Source organism: Catharus ustulatus, chromosome 9, assembly GCF_009819885.2.
Source record: "Catharus ustulatus isolate bCatUst1 chromosome 9, bCatUst1.pri.v2, whole genome shotgun sequence".
NCBI lineage: Eukaryota > Metazoa > Chordata > Aves > Passeriformes > Turdidae > Catharus > Catharus ustulatus.
The window spans coordinates 31,532,679-31,548,852 of NC_046229.1; the positions used below are offsets into that span (position 1 = coordinate 31,532,679).

General features: G+C 43.9%; 1 protein-coding gene across 1 annotated transcript in view; it reads left to right on the plus strand.

Moving 5' to 3' along the window:
* Positions 1 to 16,174, plus strand: part of ACBD6 (acyl-CoA binding domain containing 6) — an 80,464-nt gene that overhangs the window by 19,376 nt on the left and 44,914 nt on the right. The window contains exons 4-5 of the mRNA XM_033067712.2: positions 5,692 to 5,777; positions 15,342 to 15,447. Of these exons, the coding sequence (XP_032923603.1) occupies positions 5,692 to 5,777; positions 15,342 to 15,447 (192 nt within the window). The remainder of the gene's footprint in view (positions 1 to 5,691; positions 5,778 to 15,341; positions 15,448 to 16,174) is intronic.

The window sequence follows — 16,174 nt, forward strand, 5'->3', positions numbered from 1 at the left end:
TGGCCAGGCCGTAGCACACAGGGAGAGGAGGGGGGCGAGTGTCTGAAACTTTAGGAGAGTTTACATTTTCTTGTTGTCTCCCTAATAATCCTCACTCCTCAAATAGAGCAATGTTAATCCAGAGCATTAGGGGAACATGGTGGCCAGCAGAGCAGGTCTGCTCTTGTGTCTGAAGTGTCTTCTTTAAAATTTCTTGCCTGAGACTGTACCAGCTTAATTACACTTCAGTCAGCACATGTCAGGGATTTACTGGTACCTTCCTGTGAGCCTGACTGGGTTCCAGCATGTCACCTGTCCTGCCAGAACAACAGACTGGAGTTGCTACACCTCCCAGGTGTAATTCAGGGAGCTGGGACATGGGCCAGGGTTTCTCCTACCCCTGCCAAGCAGATCTCTGTGAGCATCCAGCAATTGCAGTTCCTCCAGGCTTGGTGGCTCAGGACCCTTTGTTGCACTTCCAAGTCCTGCAGCACTTTGAAAAGCCATGACAGATTTTGGTGGCTTTTAAGGGCTGCCACATTTCTGCCAAGGAGAGTGTTTCACCAGTCTGCTGCTGTGTGTGCACTTTGCAGAGAGGTACAGAGAAAAGTGGCATGTCCCTGTCCCCAGGCTGGGTTCTGTGCCTGGCCATGCAGGAAAGCCAGGGAATGTGCCAGGCTGACACCTGCACTGGAGGAACAGGTGTGCTGGAGAAAGGTGAATGGAGCAGCACAAATGCAGCAGGAATCTGCACTATGCATTTGCTGCTGTGGAAACTTTAAGAAGCTTTGAGTGGAGTCATTTTGTTAGGAGCGTTCTTTGTCTGCATCCCACAAAGCTGGGTACATCTGCTACTCTGACTCAAGCTGCATCAGGCTCAGAGGAAGAGGAAAGTAAACAAGTAGTGCAAACTTCTTCCATGTGGTGTGGTGGCTCAGGTGTGGGATCCTCATGTGTCACTCTCCATTGTTGTCTCCTGTTTCCAAGGTGCACGATGATGAAAAACCTCAGTCTTTACCATTTTAAGGCATTAGCCGGGATAACTTTGAGGAGAGGTATTTTGATGAGATGAACCTTTTTTTTTTTTTTGCTGATGGCTTTCTTTTCTTAAATATACCTTTATGAGAAGTTATTTAAGGTTTTGAGTGTGGAAAAAAGCCAGAGCAAGATGTGAGGGAATTGGGGTATGATAGATGTGCAGTGCAGCACAGCCACGTGCATTGCCAAATAGCTATTGCTATTGCTGTGTTTACTGGGTGTCTGGCCATGCAAAACCAGCCAGGCAGAGTTTCCATGTTGCTCTGGATAAAACAGGGATGTCCTACATTTAACCCATGCCTGGGATCTAGCTCTTCTGTTAACTCGGAATTATGGTCTTCCATTTTTTAAAGGCTTTACTGAAACTTGTGCTGTTCCTGTTGCTCTGTAGTATTTCTGTAGGACTTCTCTCTGCCTTCCTTCTGTCAGAATTAGGAGTCCCTTGTCCTGCATGTAAATAACTGTGTCCCATTCCATCCCAGCTAATCACTGAGTTAATTTGCATCTCTATGGCTACTTCTGGCTCTCCAGCTTGAAGTGGGTCATTGGGAGCACCCATGAATTTGCCATCTTGTTAAATCTGCTGTAGCTTAGGTGTGGAAATGAAAAATAAAACATCCCTGTCTTGTCTTCAGGGATGGAACAAGGGAGTGATCCACCAAACCAAACCCCATCAGGAAACTTCTGCTCCTCCTCTTAAATGATAATTTTCATCCTGCTCCCCAAAAATGCCAAAGGAGAAACGGATCATGTTGCAATCCTGAGAGAGTTTTGCGACAAAAGCCTCACAAAGAAAATGCTTGTCTCTAATTGCTTTGCATTTCCATAATGCTTAGTATGATAAAACCATACTCTCTTTCTCCTTTACTTTTCAATCGTGATTAGGCTTTAATGTTGTTAAAGCTTATAAGTGAGTTTGAGCCACTGTCCTGTTGAAGAGAAGATGGAGCTGAAATTTTCATTGAGGCATTGGACAGGGTTTTTAATGTGTCTGTCATTATATGTTAACCTCTGAACTGGGCCACGACGTCTGTTTTATGGCTGACAACAATTTAAAAGTATACATCTTGACATGGTGGATAAAGGAAGAAGGGGGAGTGGGGAAGAAAAAAAGAATTAATGATGTTAGCAAATATTAGTCCCTGTATTTCCATTTTGTTCTGAAAGTGGTTGTCAGGCTTTGAGGCTGCCTGGAGCAGCATTGCCGGTGACAGCCAGCCAGGATGCAATTGTCCCTTGGATCGAGCTGGGCTGTTATTGACAAATCCAGTGCACTGAGGCAGGGATGAGGATGCTCTACTGTCTGTTCCTGGAGGAGTGTGGCTTTTCTGCTGGCATTCCTGGTGACATTTGAGAAGGATAGTTCTGTGCTTAGTGGAGTTCCTGAGCCAGTCCCTGAGCCCATCTGGAGTCAGGGGAGTTGAAGATGTCTCTTCAGGAGTACGTTTGCTGCATACTGAAGCCCAGATTTGCCTGTGATTTATGCTGGTTTTGGCCAGCCAGACCCACCCACCAAACTTAACTGTCTCAGGAGCAGTGGCTTTGACGTCAGCCTTAATTGTACACCAGCCACAAAGACTCAGTGGGCAAGGGGAAAACATGAGAGATTTCACTGTTTAAGGCATGTCTTACACTACTCTATTGTCTTTTCCCCTATTTCCCTGTTCTTTGGCATGCAAGTGCAATCCTCTGAGGTGTCTTTCTGTGCTGTCACAAATTCCTCTTTATTCCCACACTATTTAACTGGCATTTTAAGAGCAATGTCTTGTCCTTAGGGAGTCCACAGCAATTTTGCTTTTCCTACAGCACCTCTCTTGCATGGTCCAACTGCATATACTACTGCTGTCATCTCCCTTGGCTTCAGGTTCCAAATTGTGGAAGCCCTGGATCATCCTGTTCCTTAACTATCATCAGTTACCTGTGCATCTGCAAGTGCTTTTGGACAGCACTGCCAGCAGTGAAAGAAATGGAGCTGGCTTAATTGAGAGTCACAAAGTTAATTATTAGTGCCTTTTTAACAGAGGAGACAGGAAATTTGCAGTGTCAGTTTTTAATTTCATTGTGGTTTGTGGGGTAATGTGACTTTAAACTCATGAGTCATTATCTGCATATATAGGTAGCCCTAAAAGCCCTCTTTTGCTATAAAAATGTCAAGAGATTTAAGAAGGAAAAGGCCAATCTGTGTGTTACTGATCCCTTCAGCCAGGATGAACAACAAAACACATAAAAACACAAACAAATAAAAACACCAGTTGCTGTCAGTGCTGTCAGTAGCTGTGATGTGATTTGGAGTGAGCTGCTGCTTCTTGCCCCACTTTTTGTGTCACTGAGTTTGGAACACCTCAGATACTGCATGGAAGTTCTGGCAGGCTGGGCAGCAAGGATTTTGGAAGTGGGCAGATGAGCTCATGGATAGGCAGGTTGTCAAAGGCAACTGGGAAGAAACCAGTTTGTATCTGTGCTGTGGCAGAGTTAACTTTTTTGGGAAGCCTGGCCATATTCCCCTTTGAAAGCTCAGTGAGGATGAATGGTGGAGCCTCTTCTCTGTCTTCATGGCTAAATACTGAGAAAACAGAATCTTTTCTTGGACCTTCCTTATAAACTTGTTCTACATATCAAGGACTGGGATGGAATAAGCTTGCTTCAACATTCATAAATTGAGTATTGAATTACCTATTTCTGTGTGAAAGAGATAAGATAAAAGCTACTTGGACAAAGTAACTTGTATATGGATTAAAAGCCAGAGAAGTTTTTGCTGAGTGTTTTTGGGAAAACCTTTATCACTGAGTTTTCTGATGACCCTATGTGTACTCAATCAATGTGATTAATCTTTGGTAGAAATGCATTTGTTGCAAAGAAGATGAACTTAATCCTAGAAATCTTTTTTTTTTTTTTTTTTTTTTAACAATTTCTGCCTCTAGAAAGATTAAATTTATTTTTTCAAATTTTTTTTCTGACTTGGAATAAAGGACCAACCAAGAACTAGAGTGGGAAGAGATGAAAGAGGATAGATTTAAGTTTTTTTGCAGTTTCTGATTCTGAATGCCCATCATCCATCGATATCAAACAGGATAGACTAGTAGTGAGTATAGCTTCTTGTACAGGAATAACTCTTCTGTGCACTTCAGGTGATCTGAAATTAATTTTATTTTAGTAGTGGAATCCAAGTAATTGATGGACAGTAAAGTTCTCTGCTAAATAACTTTTTAAGAGGGGCACTGCACTGTAAAGACTGAAGCCCTTTCTCTTGAAGAAAGAGGAACTTCATGTCACCTTCTACTCTAAATTAGAGAGAGCCTACTTGCCATGGAATAGTCTACACAGCCAATTTCCTTTCTGTGTGTTCTTATAAAGAAGTATGTCTGTGATACCTGCAAACCTGATGTTATGGCCTTGGGCTGGTACAGGAGAACTGAAAGGTGGCTCAAGCTGGGCAGAATGCAGAAGTAAATGGATTATAGGGAACTAATACATTGATTTAAAGCAAAAGCAACCTGAGGAGCAGGAAGAAAGTCAAATGTAAGTACATTTTATTTAAAAAAAAATCAACATTTTCTTGGTAGAATTCTGATGGGACAGCAATGCTTTTGGGTGTAATGAAGCTGATGAGAGGGGTGGAGCTCCTCTCCTATGTGGAAAGGCTGAAGAAACTGGGGTTGTTCAGCTGGGACAAGAAAAGGCTTCAGGGTGATCTAATTGTGGCCTGAAGGGAATCTACAAGAAAAATGCAGAAAGTCTATTTGCAATAGCTGGAGTGACAGGACAAGGAGGAATGACTTCAAATTGAAAGAGAGTAGGTTTAGATTATCAAAAAAAAAATTCTCCCCTGTGAGGGTGGGGAGGCCCTGGCACAGGTTGCCCAGAGAAGCTGTGGCTGCCCCATCCCTGGGAGTGTTCCAGGCCAGATTGCATGGGCCTTGGAGCACCCTGGTCTAGTAGGTGTCCCTGCTCATGACAGGACAATGAAACTAGACTATTTTTAAGGTCCATTCCAACTCAAATCATTCTCTGATTCTGTGTATTGCAGCTACAGGGAAGCTGCAAGAGGCTGGGACTTCACTCCTGATCTTTTTCACCCTAGGTGTGACCCTGTCATCACAGAAAGCCTCAGACCTGTCCACTGGCAACAGCAAGTTGCAATTAATGGGCTGTTTTTGTAAGGAGTTGCTGCTGCAAATTTCAAACCAGTTTTGGCTGCTTAGCTGAAAATCAAAATACTTAATGCTGTGGAAGAGTTGGGGTTTCTGGTTCCCTACACCCCCTAATTAGGTCAGGCTTTCAGACAGCAAGCACTTACCCCTGCTGAAAGTCTGGCATCAATGTGAAGTCAGGCAATTGAAGATCCCAGGCTGCAGGATGGTTTTTTGAAAAGGTAGGCCTGAGGCTCCATATCGATCAATCATTATTCTAATTGTTCATTTCTATTATGGTGGGAATCATTCAGAATCCTAGAGTTCCTGGGAGTAAATCATTTGGAAATGCTTCCCATTATAAAATTTAATTTTAAATCTATATTAAATAGATTTATAAAGGCAAGCTTTGTAATCTTGTAACAGAATATTATGCTGCCTCACAGAGGCTCAGCTTTTGGGTCCTGAGAGGCCAGGGCTGGGAATGAGAGTTGGAAATATGGTGGGAGCCAGGATGCTGGACCAATCTTTCTTTTTCTTTCAGACAACAGAGAAGAGGGGAAAGGAAAGCAAAACTGTGTTTGGAGGCCCAGTCATCAGCTCATTATATCAAGAAGAAGAAATAATCAGGTGATTATCTGTGCTGGAATTCAGTTAAAAACAGTGTTTTTCTAATGTCATTTTGTTAAGCTTTTTTTTTTTAATATTGCACAAGTGTGGTGGCAGCTACAACAGGATAATAAATGACAGGAAAGAACTTTTCAGGTCCATAATCATTTAAATCAATATCTGCCTGTATCATTGCCAGGTAGTAACCTTTCCCTAGTGCAAGATGTGGGGGAAGGGCAAGGCTTCCCATTTTTCAGTTATATGGCTTAAAAAAAAAGTAATATTGGATATTTTTAATAGAAAGCTATTCAGGCACTACCTTTTTCAAATAGTTATTTCTTTACCAATACATTCATTAGGGACTGTTCAGTGAAGGTTTTAGTGTTGGACAATGTTTGCCTTCAGGGACAGTTTGTGCCTTATATCAAATTAATTTTTTTCTAGGCTCTGCAGCTAGAAAAGCCAGCTCTGCAATTTACTGAGCTAGAGTGGCTGCTACTTAAAACTGTTAAGGTGCAAGTAGTAAGTGACATTAGCTACTGAATAAGGACACCTGGATGGTTTTTGTTTGGTTTATTTTTTTACTGTTCCAGGCTACTAATCATGAGTATAATATTAAACTCCAATACCTAAATGATTTTGTGGAGGAAATTTTAGAACACTGTATCATGTTTTTAGTTAGAATGAACAGTCAGAGAAGACTAAATTTTTGACAGTCTTATAGTCACCCATTTACGTGTGTATGATCCCATTTTTTAATTAATGTCTTGCATCTTTTTACATCCAGGAAATGTAAGCACTGAGTTCTTGACATGAATTCTCCAGCTGAGAACTTCCCTAAAGAGTTAAAACTCTAGCACAGCATTTCTTTGACTTGTTGTCACAAACCAACGAACAGAAATTTGATCAGGTGGCTCCAAACCCTTTGCAAAGGGCTCAGGTAGGAATGGAGGCAGCTGATGTAAGCAGGCAGGGTGGCAGCTGTGTGCTTGGCAGTAATGCAGGCATTTCCCTCGGGATTGCAATCCACTTTAGAGTGGAGTGGAGTACTTGGCCAGAAATAGCTTCCTTCCCTTGCTTGGAGAGCCAACACATCTTTGCCTTGCCCTGGCCCTTGAGCAGAGGTGGTCAGGTGTCACCTTGGTTTAACACACTGTTTGAGGAATGGCACTTCTGCTGGCCACCAGCTCCATTTTTGTCCCTGCTCCATCAGTGCGGGTCTCAGTCAACATCCTTGATCTCACAGTTTGACTTTGTGGTTTATATCCTGTTCAAGCTCTCCTTTTGGGGTAGAGCACATCCCTGCAGTGCTGTCAGTCTTGGTTATCCCAAGTGCTGCCTTATGCCCTTTCTTGGGTTTGAAATACAGCATAAAGTACAGAAAACCAGAGTTTGCTCTGGTTGACTTGACCAGCCTAAATCTTTTCATGTGTTTATTTCCAAGAGTACAACAGCAAATACTTTTTTTCCAAACATACCATGAGGAACATAGATGCTGTTTTGTTTAGCACAGCACAGCTGTGCTTACAAATGAGGCTGTAGGCAGGTGTAGTTTCCTACACAGCTGGAATAGGGTGACTCTGCTGAAGTTTGTTGAACAAAGTGTCCTGACTCTGCTGGCAGAGTGGAGACTCATGTAGTCCATTAGCACAATTTGACTCCCAGGCATCAGTGTCTTCCTTACAAGACAGGAATGAGCAAGTGTCACCAGCATCTACCCACAGAGTTGTACAGCTTCACCTTTCCTGGTTCTTTTGTCTGCTGTTCATTCTCCTCCTGGAACAGGGAATAAACACTCAAGTATAGGCACATCTCCAGTATGATAATTCCACTAATAAAAGCATAGCCTAAACAGCAGAATTGCCCTGGTACCAAACCTGCAAGCAGATAAACCAAAGAGGGAGTCGCTCTAAACATGAGGTTTGCTGTCCAAGTTTGTCTAGAACAAGTATTGGTTCCATAGCAGTACCTGAGAAGGGTGAGAAGCCTTTTGTGAGGCTGTGAGTGGTTACTTACAAAAACACAAGCTTAGCATTCGTTAATGAGAATGTTATCATAAAAAATAAGGCATTTTCTGTAGAGGACGAACATGAAAAAATTTAAGGGGAAGGAAAACTGGTTATCTTGAGCCAAGAGAAGCTTTAACACATTGATAGTTCTGAGTAAGTCCTGTGTTATCAGTTCAGTGTGTATATGTGTGCTCCCTCAAAACCTGGTGTTTGAGGAAAAAAGCTTTGATGCAGACTCTTTTATTGACTGAGTTGTCCGTGCTGGGTTGTCTGAAGCTTTGCAAAAAGCTTGCAAAAATGTGAACAGAAATCAAACCACTTCAGTTTTCCTAGTGCTGTTGATAGGATAAATATTTTCTTGTTACAGGATCACTAAAGACGCCCAAAATAAGTAAAAAAACCTCCTTATTTTGTGTACTAAAAGCTAAAACTCAAGTCCTTATCAGCCCTGAGTCATGACAGATTGCTGGAAGCAATTTCTCAGCGGTATTACTCTGCCAAACACAGCCTACCATGTGCCCTTTAGGATTCTGCTGATCCACAGGCAGGAAAAGGCTGCTGATTTATCTGAAGCCACAACCTCAGCTCGCACCAGGAGATAGACAAGAATGCAGGTGTACAGTTTTGAAGGGTCACCTAAGCAGGTCCACTTGTTTTATTCTTTACAAGAACCTTTTGAACCGTTTATTAATGATTGAAGCCCTCCAAGCTGTTTGCTGTGTAGTATGAAGAGGAAAGGTTTTGTTCTAAATGGAATAAACCCCTAGTTTGCCATCAGCAGTTGTTAGCAGCAAAGTAGCAGTGCCATTGATTTCAAACTGAGTGTCTAAAATTATGCCTACAGAATGCTTGCATTTCTTCTGTGAAATTAAATGCTTGGGGTTTAGGATGCAGATCTGTAAATGATGGACAAAGTGAAGTTACCATACCCTGCCCTAAAGTGGATCAGCGGTAGGAGGAACTCAGGTGGTGCCAGGGCTGATTTTTTTCCTTATCACTAATTATCTCAAATGTTTCTAATTGAGAATAAGATAGAAAAATGGTCAGTCTGGCTCACAGTACATTGCACTGATTCCAAATAAATTCAAGAGCATCCACAGAAACAGGTTATACCAATCTAATTAAATCAATTTAGAAGGAGATTCGGTTTAATCAGTGCAATTTGTGTGTTCATAGATCAGCCCTCAAATCAGGAGAAGGTCTCTTGAGCTAATGAGGCGTAGCAGTTATTTACTTTGGGGTACTGGGCACTGGTCATCAATTAGGAGTCATTAATAAACCCTGGCAATAAAGAGCTCGAGTACCCCCAGTGAGTAATGGGGAGCAGTTGCAGGATGTATTAGCATAGTGCTCTGCCTCTGGGTTTCTCTGCAAATCACTTATCTCCCCTCGGGCATTGCATAAAACTCCTGTGTGCTGGTGACTGATGATGGGACTTGGAGATTCCCTTGCAAGGAAAAATTTAGAAATTATCAGTGACTTCAGGCTGGGAGTAGTGGTGGTTTGTTTGGTTTTTTTTACTGCTACATAAAGCTTTATGTCTCTTTTCTGATCTTATTACCAGAACAAAGCAGTCGTAGTGGAGCTCTTTCATGATCAAAGCACTATAATTGGAGTTTCACAAACCTGAGAAATGACCAGTGATCTGAGATTGACTGATGTGTTACCAGTATAAATCTCGTCCAAGACACAGTCTGAGAGATATGCCAAAAATACCATTGCCTTGGAAATCCAACTTCATTTTTCAGTATTTTTTTAAAGCCGGGGCAAAGAGTAGGCAGTTTGTAAGTGTTTTCAGGAAATAAATACATTGATTTGGCAGGTGGAGAATGAGAAATAATGTTGCCAAATGTCCGTGTCCCTTTCCACTTCCACTGGAGGAGCGCTCCTGCGCTCTGCCACAAGCTGCTTCCTCAGGGCCTGGCGTGCCAGGATGGGAATGACATCTGCCACTCAGCACAGAGGCCTCCGTGAGCTGTGTTTTACACTTCTTCCATCCAGAGAGATGCTGAAGAAGTCCCTTTTCTGGTCGAAACTACCACCCTTCCCCAGACATTTGGGAGCAGCCCCAAACATGAGTGGGGTAACATTGAGGAGGTGGGTGCGGAGCGGGCACCCCTGGTGTGCAGGACCTGCCTGATGCTGTGCAATCCATCAGAATTGTATTAATCCCACTAACGCAGCCGCCATCTGGTCCCGCTGCCGGGCCGGCTCGTGCGAGCCCCCGTGATGGATGGCCCTGGGAATTGATTAGTTGTTGTGCGAGACAAATGAACTGTTTTGGCAGAAAATACCAGAGGTCGCTGCATGTGGTCAGGCACAAAGGCTGCTGAATTTTAAAGAGCTGCTTCCAGCATCCATTGCAAGGATGCTGCTTCAGAGCAGCGGCGGCTATGGGGATGAGCCCAGTACTCTGGAGCATGGTTGGGGTTTTGTTTTGTCCCTCCAGCCCTACTTTTGAGAACACCAGCACTGGGAATGAGTGTAGAGCTGCAGAGACGTGCGGCATCCCTGTTGGGAATTACGGGCTGGTGTTGTGCGTCTGGGTGGCTGTGCCACAGATGTGTCACTCACATTAGTGCTGGGCTGTGCAATCCCTGTGGAAGAGCTTTCCTGGTTCTGTGGAGCCCAGGCAGCCCACAGAATGCTCAAATAAAACACCTGCGGGTCCTGGCAGCTGGGACTTGTGGTTTTTCAGGTCGGTGTTGCTTAGAAAGGGGTGCTGTCACGGCGATGTTCAGAGGACCAATCTTTTGACTTGAAGATGATTGCCAAGTTTATTGCTTTCCCCCTTTTTCCTGTCCCCGGAGCAGCGACCTCTGGGGCTTTGCTGTGCAGAAGGGCTCAGGCCTGCCTTCCCTTTGGAGAGCACATCCTTCTGTGGTGGCTCCATTCAGCGTTTTCCCGGCTGCCTCCTCTGCGGTGCTGCCGCACCGAGTGTGCGGTGGGTGGGGAATTGGATGACACATGTCCCGCCATGTCCCAGCGGCTCTCGGAGGGATGGCACACGAGTGTGCCGGCAAGTGGGCAACACTTCCCTCGGGATGGCCTGCCGGCTCAAAATAAACTTGAGTTATGGATTTATTCAGCTTGTAAAACCTCAGCTGGCATAAATAATTGAGAAAGCAAAGGTTTGTCTGTGGAGCGTACCTCAGGGACCTGCTCCTGCCTTCCTCCCTCCCACCACCCTTTCTTATGAAAATGATCCCAGTTGCACTGATAGATAATAACAACACCAAGCAATTAAAAGCTATGGGTGGCTGGAGAGAGGAGAAAAGGTTCAGTTAATGAGCTTTTCCTCTTCCTGTGCCCAGGAGAGCCTCCGAAGTGACGAGGCGATTAAAGCGAAGAGATAATTATAGATTATGTGAAAATGGGTCCCTTGGGGGGCTGAGGGCCTTGACATAAACAGTGAGTGTTGCGAGTGCCTCTCGGCTCCCCGCACACGTCCCGTTCCGCTCCGCCGCAGTGCCGCTCGCTCCGTGCCAAGCGCACGGGCAAAGCCACCTGTTAGCGGCGCCCGGGGCCACTCCACAGCAAATCCACTGGGATGTGCCTTGGACCAGCCTCAGGAAAAGGGGACAGGATGCTCAAAGTAGAACCTGGTCTCAGCCCTCTGCCCCGAGCTTTGCGCTGGAGGTAACCTGTGGAGGGGGAGGAAGGGGACAGGGAAAACCTGGAGGGTATTTTCTGCACAAGGGTAAAAAAAGGTGAATTTCAAATCTCTTATTTGCCCTTTTTAGTGGCAACCTTGGTGCTGTTTAGAAAGCAAGGAGTTTTACAGCACTCCAGATAAGAAGGAAATTATCAACTACCAGCAGATCTTTTCCATGAGCTGTTTTAAACGTGTTTTGGACAGCCTATGGAGAAAGCTTGCAAAGCCTTCTAAGCCTGAGGGGAGATGACTTGGTTTAAGTTCTTCCAAATCCTTTTATTCAAGGATGGAAAAAGCTGCTCATGTGTTACTTGCAGGCAACAGGTACACTTCAACTCGTCTTTAAATCAGAATTACCCTCTCTTACTGGGGATGGGGTAGCACACAAGGAAATAGCTTTTAGGGCCATCAGTTAGGGAGAAGAGAAACCCTCTGGGTGTCCTCAGGAAATAGATACAAAAACTCTACCTGCCTTTGCTGACAATCAGGTGCTTGCTGACTTGATGACTCCTTTTTATCTCAACCATCTGACATGGAAAGAAAATTGCATCCTAGTCTTCCTTTTAGTTACAGGCTTTGCATTATTGTGCACATCTCCATTAGGTTGAGTGTCATGGTGTTTCCCATCTGAAGATGTCCTGAATACTGTGTTTTTTATATAAATTGAGATTTTTTTTCTGAAAATACTGATGGAGATGCTATGGGTTCTCTCCCCCAAAGCATCATCTGAGCATGTCCTTGCACTGTCACTTTTGTATTTTTTCACGTGTTTCTGTTTGCTTTTTGCCTGTTTCTGTCAGTTTCTGGGCCTTGCTGCTGACTCTTACCAGTTTTTATGAGGAGTGTAAGTTCCTGCTAGGAACAAGTCTGATGAAATCATTACATCCTTTTTCTGTACCTACTACCATGGAAGTATTATTATGTACACATACACACGTGTGAAATGAAGGGAGAAAAAAACAAGTTACCAGGCTTTCAAGCTCTGTTTCTTATTTATTTTGTGTGGTTTTCAATGTAGAATCAGCAAATAACAGTAACTTGTCATTATTCCATTCACTCCATTCAAGAAGAACGTCTTCCCTGGTATTGATCCCTCCAAAAATGTGGGTTTAACTCCTCTGAGCTTTTTCCTCAGTTTCCCTTCCTGGTTTTAGCTGAATTGAGTGTTTTAAATAACTGGAGTGCAGCTTCATATAGCTAATTTATTTGTAGGCAAAATGTTCTCATTGTGACCAGAAAGGGCTTGTTTCTCTTTTTTAATATTTATAGAAAAGTTGGATATAATATATGCTTAATTTTTTTAAGGAGGGCATCAGGAGCAAAGAAATGGTTTAAAGACTGAGAAATGAACGCAGAGTAGAAGAACGAAATTTCCCGAAACCTTATCTTCAGGTGGGGAAATTGGTATTCTGGATTAATTCCATTGTGGAGACTTCTGAAAGAAAAGTGGTTTTTTGGAATGGGGATATATAGAGCATTTGCAGAGTTGGTTATTCCAGAAAACTAAATCATATCCAAATAGCTGTGTCAGGTCATTTTCCCCTTACAGACAATAATATCCTCAGGAAAAGACTTAAAATCCTGTCTGGAGGCTGTGGTGGGAAAACGGACTGGTGGTGGTAGGTTAGGGTTGCTTTGCCCTCTCTGCTGGCACAGACCCTGCAGATGCTGCCCTGTGAGGTCTGTCAGGGCTCTGCAGCTTGTGCAATGACCAGGTGGCATCACTGCCAGGGAGCAGCCCAAGCTTATGGTTGTGACATGGAAAATCACCCAGGAGTAACTGGGGATGGTTGTGGGCCTCTCTAGCGAGAAGGGACTGGGGTTTGCTTTGGTGTTATGGAAGAAAGAGTGATCTGTAATCAATGAGGGAGGTGTGGCTGTGCAGTGGGTAACCAAGTTCCTGTACAGCGTTGTCTGAAAAGCAGCTTCTCCCAAAAGGCTGCTGTCAACAGCCAGGGTTGTGTTGGAGAGGTTGGACTAACAAGGTAGGACTGGAGGGACTTCCCAGCATATCACATCAGCCCTTGTTAGCAGGGGCAGGCATGTCTTGTGACCTCCATCATGAGTGTGTCAACCTCCATCTCGAGCAGTGTAAGCTTTAGCTGTTTCTAATCCTGCTGTGAGATTCTTTTTTGTGAGATTTTTTTTTTGCATTTAAAGTATGCAGTGATCTGTTTCCCAGGAGCTTGCGTGTAATGAGCGGGCAAGACCTGCAGCGAATTAGTTCATGACAAACTGATCAACAAACTGGGAGCCTCCTGTAATGTCCATAGGCCTAAATACAGAGTGTGAAATCCTGTGTGGCTCCCAGCTCTTCACTAGAAAGGTGCATCTCAGGTGTCTCTGCAGGGACTGCCTGTACAAGAAGTAGGGATGATGTGCTGGGGAACAGTGCTACTGGGGGAGCAAGGTGAGAGAAGTCACTTCAGACAAAGTGACTTCTTTGGAGAAGGCAGTGATCTGGATGCCACTGGAGCAAGTGTCAGTGCTTTTTCCCACCTTTTTCTGGCACCATGGCAGGACACAGATGCTTGAGGTCTGAAGCATCAGAGTCTAACTCAGTAAGCCAGATGCATAACAATAAAAGACAAAGTCAAAGTTGGGTCATGCCACTCTGCCTGCCCTGATGGGAGCAGAGGAAATGGCCTTGCTGGCATTTCATTTTTCAGGGACTACAGGTCAAAAAGTGTCACTTTTTGTTTGTAACCCATTGCTCACAAATGCAGATGTTGTCTTGATTTTACTTTTCCTTCGTGGTGTTCTTCAGCCTACGAGTTCAAGAGCAATGCAGATGAATAGAAGTGCTGTTGCCCTTTAGCACCAGGGGATCGGTTCTTAAATTTCCCTGTTGTATTTCTGCCCACAGCAGTCTGACCTCCTTACTGGGTCTGACCAACTCCAGCAAGCTCCCTTTCCTCTGAGTAACTGAGGCTGCCAGTCTGAGTTCTGCTGAACATCCAGAAGGTCTTTAGTTAAGGTGATTGAAAACTGGCGATGTCATGTGAGGCAACGACTCTGTGTTTAACTCCTGTGAAGCTGCCAAGTCCCGTAGCAAGGCTGATGGGCTCATTTGAACCATGGTTTTCATCTGGAAGCTAGCAAGAGAGAGGATTATGTGGGCTTTTGGCTTACTTCTGGAAAACCAATGGCCTCTTTTCCTTGATTCCTTGCTAGCAGCACAGTGGTATCACTGTTCTTACGCCTAAAGGTATTATTCTTATAAGAATCTGTGAAGGGCATTAACTTCATTAGAGGTTCTGTTTTTTGGCATGTAAGGATGGAATTTTTACTGTGCCTGAAGCCAGACTATTGCTTTTAGCTGTAAGAGGAGCTGTAGGTGTGACTCAGGCACCTGTGACACCATCATTTGATCTTTCTGCCTGCAAGCAATTCTAAGCAAGCACTCGCCGGTGTTGTAGCCCAGATCCAACATGTGTTTAGGCAGGGACAGATTGTTTTGCAGGTGTCCTGTTTGTCCTGCTGTTTTCTCCAAGCCACTTTAGTGGCCTCTGTCCAGGGTGGATGGCATTCGATGGGGCTTTGGTGTGATCCAGATTGGCTCTTACAAGAAGAGCAGCTTTAGCCTTTTCTGTGGGATTGCAATGATTTATACCAGAACTTGAACATAGATTTTTCTAGCTAACTTCATACATTTCTTGTGCCATTTCACAGGAATAAATTGACATTTGTCCGAACGTAATACTGTTAAAAACAATCTTTGTTTTTCTAGGAAGCAGGATCTGTTTCTTAACTTGGGAGGGTGGGGAAAAGCATATTATTCTGCATATGCAATACTAGATGCCTGTTTTGATCCAATGACAGCACTGAAATGTCTGTAACAAAGTTAGAGCATATAATGTGCATGTAGCCTTTGTGTTGTGCAGTAACATGGTGCTTCTTTTGCTTTTGTTTCCTGAATAGGGAAGAAGACAAGAACATTTTTGATTACTGCAGAGAAAACAACATTGACTATGTAACCAAAGCCATTCAATCAAAAAAAGTGGATGTGAATGTCACAGATGAGGAGGTATGGAGAAAAGATAAGGACCATCAATCTTTTATCTGTTTTGTGTATTAATTCACTGCTGCTCCTTTTTAAAATTCCATGGTTAGGATTGTTGTAACAAGGTGCTGCAACAGTTGGACATTGCGACAGGGTAATTTGTTTGGAAACAGCTTTCCACTGGATTTCTGGTAGTGTGGATGTCTAGCTGTCAGGCTGGAGCATGTCAGATCAGAAACTTAGTTTCTGTGTTATTTTTTCAGCAGTGCCAGCAGCCACTTGCAGAGTGAGATCTTCTGAATGCCTCCCTTTCCTCACTTTGTACACTAAATGTGATCAAACGGAAGTAGGAAGTGATAGAAACAGCTTTTTTTGACCCATGAGGTCTGCTCAGGTTGAAGGAGGATTTCTGACAGGCCATAAACTTTCTCAGATGGGGGGAAAATGAGTGACACTGGCTTTCCAGCTTCAGAAAAACAGACATTGTCCAGCATTTCTCTGCTCATTAAATGTAAAACACCATTTCCCCACAGGGAGGTAATACAGGCATTGCCAGAAACCCCAAGAAAAAACAGTTTAAAACTTTGAATTGGCTTCATCCTTTTTTTTGGTAATAGTAAACACCTGGTGGGGGCAGTTTCCTGTTGCTCCTTCAGGAGTTATGGTCGTACCAGGTTTGTCCCCTTGGTTTTCCTGCTTGTACACTGTCACCTAGCCCTGCCCCTGGTCCAGCCTGAGCACAGCTCCTTCC